Source organism: Chaetura pelagica, unplaced genomic scaffold, assembly GCF_000747805.2.
Source record: "Chaetura pelagica isolate M959 unplaced genomic scaffold, ChaPel_1.0 scaffold207, whole genome shotgun sequence".
NCBI lineage: Eukaryota > Metazoa > Chordata > Aves > Apodiformes > Apodidae > Chaetura > Chaetura pelagica.
The window spans coordinates 3,009,018-3,014,023 of record NW_009953929.1 but is presented as its reverse complement, the minus strand read 5'-3'; the positions used below and the strand labels follow the sequence as shown (position 1 = coordinate 3,014,023).

General features: G+C 41.3%; 1 protein-coding gene across 1 annotated transcript; it reads right to left on the bottom strand.

The window, feature by feature from the left end:
* Nucleotides 1–3,258: 3,258 nt before the first annotated feature.
* On the bottom strand, nucleotides 3,259–5,006 carry CCL20 (chemokine (C-C motif) ligand 20). Its single transcript, XM_010001629.1, has 4 exons — nucleotides 4,925–5,006; nucleotides 4,615–4,729; nucleotides 3,790–3,867; nucleotides 3,259–3,501 (listed from the first exon to the last, which is right to left on the bottom strand). Exons 1-4 carry the CDS (start codon nucleotides 5,004–5,006, stop codon nucleotides 3,474–3,476), a joined length of 303 nt encoding a protein of 100 aa, XP_009999931.1. The 3' UTR covers nucleotides 3,259–3,473.

The following is a 5,006-nucleotide window of genomic DNA, read 5'->3' as shown; positions in this document are numbered from 1 at the left end:
ATCTGGAGTATTGTGTCCAGTTCTGGGCCCCTCAGTTCAAGAAGGATAGGGAACTGCTTGAAAGAGTCCAGCACAGAGCTACAAAGATGATTAAGGGAGTGGAACATCTCCCTTATGAGGAAAGGCTGAGGGAGCTGGGTCTCTTTAGCTTGGAGAAAAGAAGACTGAGGGGTGACCTCATCAATGTTTACAAATATGTAAGGGGTGAGTGTCAGGGAGATGGAGTTAGGCTTTTCTCAGTGATGACCAGTGATAGGACAAGGGGCAATGGGTGCAAATTGGAGCATAAGAGGTTCAAGGTGAATATCTGAAAAAAATTGTTTAGTGTGAGAGTGACAGAGCAGTGGAACAGGCTGCCCAGGGAGGTTGTGAAGTCTTCTTCACTGGAGACATTCAAAACCCGCCTGGATGCGTTCCTGTGTGATGTACTCTAGGTGATCCTGCTCTGGCAGGGGGGTTGGACTAGATGATCTTTCAAGGTCCCTTCCAACCCCTAGGATTCTATGATACTACTTGATTGCTTTAAATTGGTAACTTACACAATAGCATTCTACAGACTTCTACTGCCAGCTGCTCCGTGTCATCAATGAGAGCCCTTGGAGGCACTTTTCTCTGTGTCAGAAGGGCAGCAATCATACTGCTTTGTACTGGAGAGACAAAAAATATTAAGAAATGAGTAAATCTCATTATGATCTCATTATGATTCCATGTAGTACTAGAAAGTTTGTGGCAGAGATACCAAGCTAAGGAAATGGTGGAATGCCCTGACTGGGAATGGTGTGAGATTACTTCAGGGAAAAGAAAAAAAAAGGCAATTAAAAAAGAAGAAAAAGAAAAACAGAGAAAAAATATGCAAAAATAGGATTCAGTAATAAAACCTCAGTAGCCACATAAATCACTGGGGACTGGTCTCAATACAGCAAGAGCAGGAGACTTGGAAGCTGAAGTATGAAGTGGTGTTGAGACTTTGAAGGGAAAGTTCTTGCACTTGTTATCCAAATTATATCCAAGATTCAATAAAAAGTGTAGTTGGTATTTTACAACAAAAAATAATTACTTTTTTTAGTATGTATGAAGGGAAGAAAGTCCCACAAATGACCATCTATTTCTGCATATCAAATTACTCAACAAAATTGAGGAAAAAGCAGCTTACCTACACAAACACAGAATAGCCCAGAAGTAATCAGCATTAAGTGTTTCTCAGAAATGATAATGATTTTCAGAGCTGAAAGAACTTTTAACTGGCCACTTAAGCTTATTTATTCACAAAAGGAAGCCTCAAATCTGATTATTTTGGAGACACAGCATTCACTTATAATACGTTCTTGTATCCTTAGGAATGCGTGGAGATACATGCTATTTTTACATGGAATTTCCTACCAGTGCTATAACCACCTTATCAATCTATGCTACTGACCATAGAAACCGACTTTCAATGTATTATTTTTTCCCTCTGCTGAGGCTGGTTATGAAAAAATATTCAACCAGAACAAGAGGAACTAAAAAAAAAAAACCAAACCCACAAGTCATAGTTCTGTGGATGAGGCATCTGGGTGTTTGTGGCAATGGAGTCATGACTGACAAGAGGAAGCACAAGTTGCAGAAGCAATACAAAACTTTCAACAGGCACAACCTGGGAATACAAAGAGCCACCCACAGAATTTCACACATTGATCTTCACTTTCTTACTGTGCTCCCTGGCTTTGAGTTTGCTAGAACTTCAGGTTTTTCTGCATCAAGGTCATACATAGCTCTGGTTCCAAAGACCTCTACCAATGCTTACTTATTCTCAGGGTAGGCTTGGAGAGACTCATCTTCTGACACTTTTAACATGAATCCATTCATTGTGTCCACACCATTTTGCTGGTGCCCAATTTAGCCTGCAAACTCTTTTGAGCCCTTGGAGGAGCCCACACTGGTACTGGCAGGTATGATGCAGAGCTCTGCAGTTTGGCCCAGAACTTTTGGGAATCCCCAGGGAACATGCTGGGTGATTTCTCCTCCCTGGGAAGGCTGATAGCTCCTTAGCTTACATCCTTAATATCAGGAATTTGGAATCCACCTGTTGGAAATTAAAGCAAATTAATCTTGATCCTTCAGAGGCTTACCCACAGAGAACTGGCAATTCCCAGATTTGCAAAGCTTACACTCATGCACACCATTTAGAAAACCCAGTGCCTCTTAGCTCCTCTCTCAAGGACAGAAAAATGCTTTACAGTTACATTTTAAATTATATTAAAATTAATACTTCTGTCTCTATAGTCAAAAAAGTACCAAAAGCCGAAGTGTAGATTTACCTGCAAGACTCTGGTGCTGACAATAAGAGGACTACACCTACAAAGCCTACTTGGTCACATCCCTGAAGTCCCTGTGGGCCACGTAAGTGTACCTAAAAAGCTAAGCAGCCTTCCCTATTCATCCTACACCCACGTCCTACCTGCTCCATGAAGTCCCATTTCTTTTATCAGGCTTTGTTTGTACTGCAGCAGTGTCTGCAGGCCTCCCTTGAGAGATCCTGCATCAGGAAAATCTCATTATGCCAGAAGTCATAGGATTCTATAGCAAATGCGTAAAGGGGAAGAAAGCACTGGCACGTGTCCCCTCTAGAGATAGCCCTTCAAGCTGAGAGCAGACTGTGTTACCATAATCACAGTCCTTCTCAGGGGATGAGCTAGAAGCTTGTCCTATAACAGTGTGTGTTAATGTTGCTCCTGAACAAAAGGGGAGACTGGCCAGAGAAATTCCCTCAAGTCTGATTAAGATGAAATTGAGCTATGAATAGGTCTTCATGTTGAGAAAAATCTTCACATATAGCTGGTGTCTGAGGGAGAGGAAGGAATTCTATCCGATGGAGGTTGTAGTTACCCACATAGGGCAAACAAAGTAAGCAGAGTGAACAGTGGCTTTAACAGGTGCCAATGCACTTGTGTAATTGTTTCAGCTGGAGGCTCATAAACAAAGGAATTAATTTCAATGGGAAGTCACCTTTTTCCATTAAAAATAAACATACTACAGAGTGCAGATTTTAACATTTATTTTTTTTTAAGTCCAGCTTCCATTTTTTCCACAGACTTTAACAATAGTTTAAGAAGTGTTATAATGCTAACTACAGTTAAAAGGAAACCTTTTGGCACAAGACAGTACCAAGGAAGTAATAAACAGAATAAATAACTCACTTTATACAGGCTGAACAAATATAACATGCAATAAACTTAATAAAATTAATACTCTGCATAGTACTCATGCTAGTAACATAAGCATATTAGTAAAAATAGAAACTTTAACAAAATGCTTAATACAAGCAAAACAGTTGATGCAATATGAATCAACTCAAGAAGTTCAACGGTTCCAAAGAAGCCAGAGACAGCAGTGAGTAAGCACACAACAGTGTACAAGGCAACAACCTCAACCAAGACATTGAACCTAGCGGTTCTTCAGCCACGTCTGTATTTAGTTCCCTGCTGGAAACCGTATCACTCTGACATCTTCCTGAGCTTCTGGCTGTTAAAGAATGAGAGAACACACATAAATAATTACTTCAGTCATAGGTCAATGATAGGTTTCTTTCCAAGATATAGCACCTCCTGAGAAAACAGGTCAGGTAGAAAAAGGGATGTGTGACATGGCTGTCCCTGATAAGACTCGAAAAAGGAACAGCCATGTCTAAAAGAAGACGAAAAGACAAATGTGTCAATCATTGCCATCAGAAGTGGCATTCAGGAGATGTAAGAAACAAGCTTCCATACATGCTCTGTTTTCATCAGCCTATAAATATTTACATGTTCCTACCTCAGGAAAAGAAGATGCTTCTTCACCCAGCCTTCCTTAGGGTTTACACAGACTTTCAGTCCACTGTGGGTGTGGAAACTGGAAAAGAGATAATGATAAAGAGATTGGTAATCATTAAAAATCCCTGCTAGTAATTACTATGAAGATGCATTTGGTCAAAAACATGCAACATAGATACTCTATATAATAAACAATAGCAACTGCCTTTGTAAATGCCAGGTAGATATAGGATGCTCCACAACCCCTCCAAGACTATATGAACAAAAAGACAGACCTATAATAGCTGCTTCAGTCTCAGGGATCCTGTTTTGCACCATCGAGTTGTGTTCAATTACTGGAACTAAGACAAAGAACTTCACTACATGCTGGATATAATTTGTGGGACTAAGGAGAATAGCTGCTGTCAACCTAAGGTGACAGATCAGCATTTAGGAGGGCTAAAGCCTTGTGGAAAAAACATTCCGATCTCTGTAAATTAAGAAAATCTTGTTGCTTATGTGTCTGTTAACGGGTTCAGCAGTGGAACACCCTGTGTTGGCTAGAACTGGAGCATGTCTTTGTTTGCACAGCTGACTCCTAAACAGTTGGATTTATTATTTGCATTGTATGGCTGTCCGGTGAGTTAGCAGTCCCTGTCAACCTGTTGTTGTCTTTTTGTTCACAGATATTATATATAATTTATTCAGTTAATTTAATGTTTTAAAAAAGAAAAAAAAAAAAAAAAAGTCATGCTTATAATGTCCAGATCATTGGTTCTGCTCACACAGACATCCTACAGTTAATACATGTCAGAAAAAACAGAGGCACCTCCAAAAAGTAACTTACATGATGGCATGGATGTCACAGACTTCAGTGGAGAGCTGTTCAGTGTAGCCCTTCAGGGCCCAGCGAGGCAGACGCACTCTGGTGTAAGACAGGCAGCAATCCTGGTTGCTTTGTGCTGGAATGAAGCAAAACCACAAAGTAAATAAAACCCATTTGGAGCACCCTGCTCAGCTGTTTAGCCCTTGACTACCCAGCTCCCCATCAACAGCAGAGAAGGATAAAGGCAGAGTACTGTGCTGAAATGATTCCCTTCCACCCCTCCCTGGCACACCCGGCGTGGCCGGCACCACACGGGGCTGGGCACGCTCACCCTCTGAGCTGCCGCACAGGAGCAGCGCCAGGAGCCCCAGCAGGGAAGCCAGGACCAAGCTCTTGTTCCTCAAGCCAGCCAT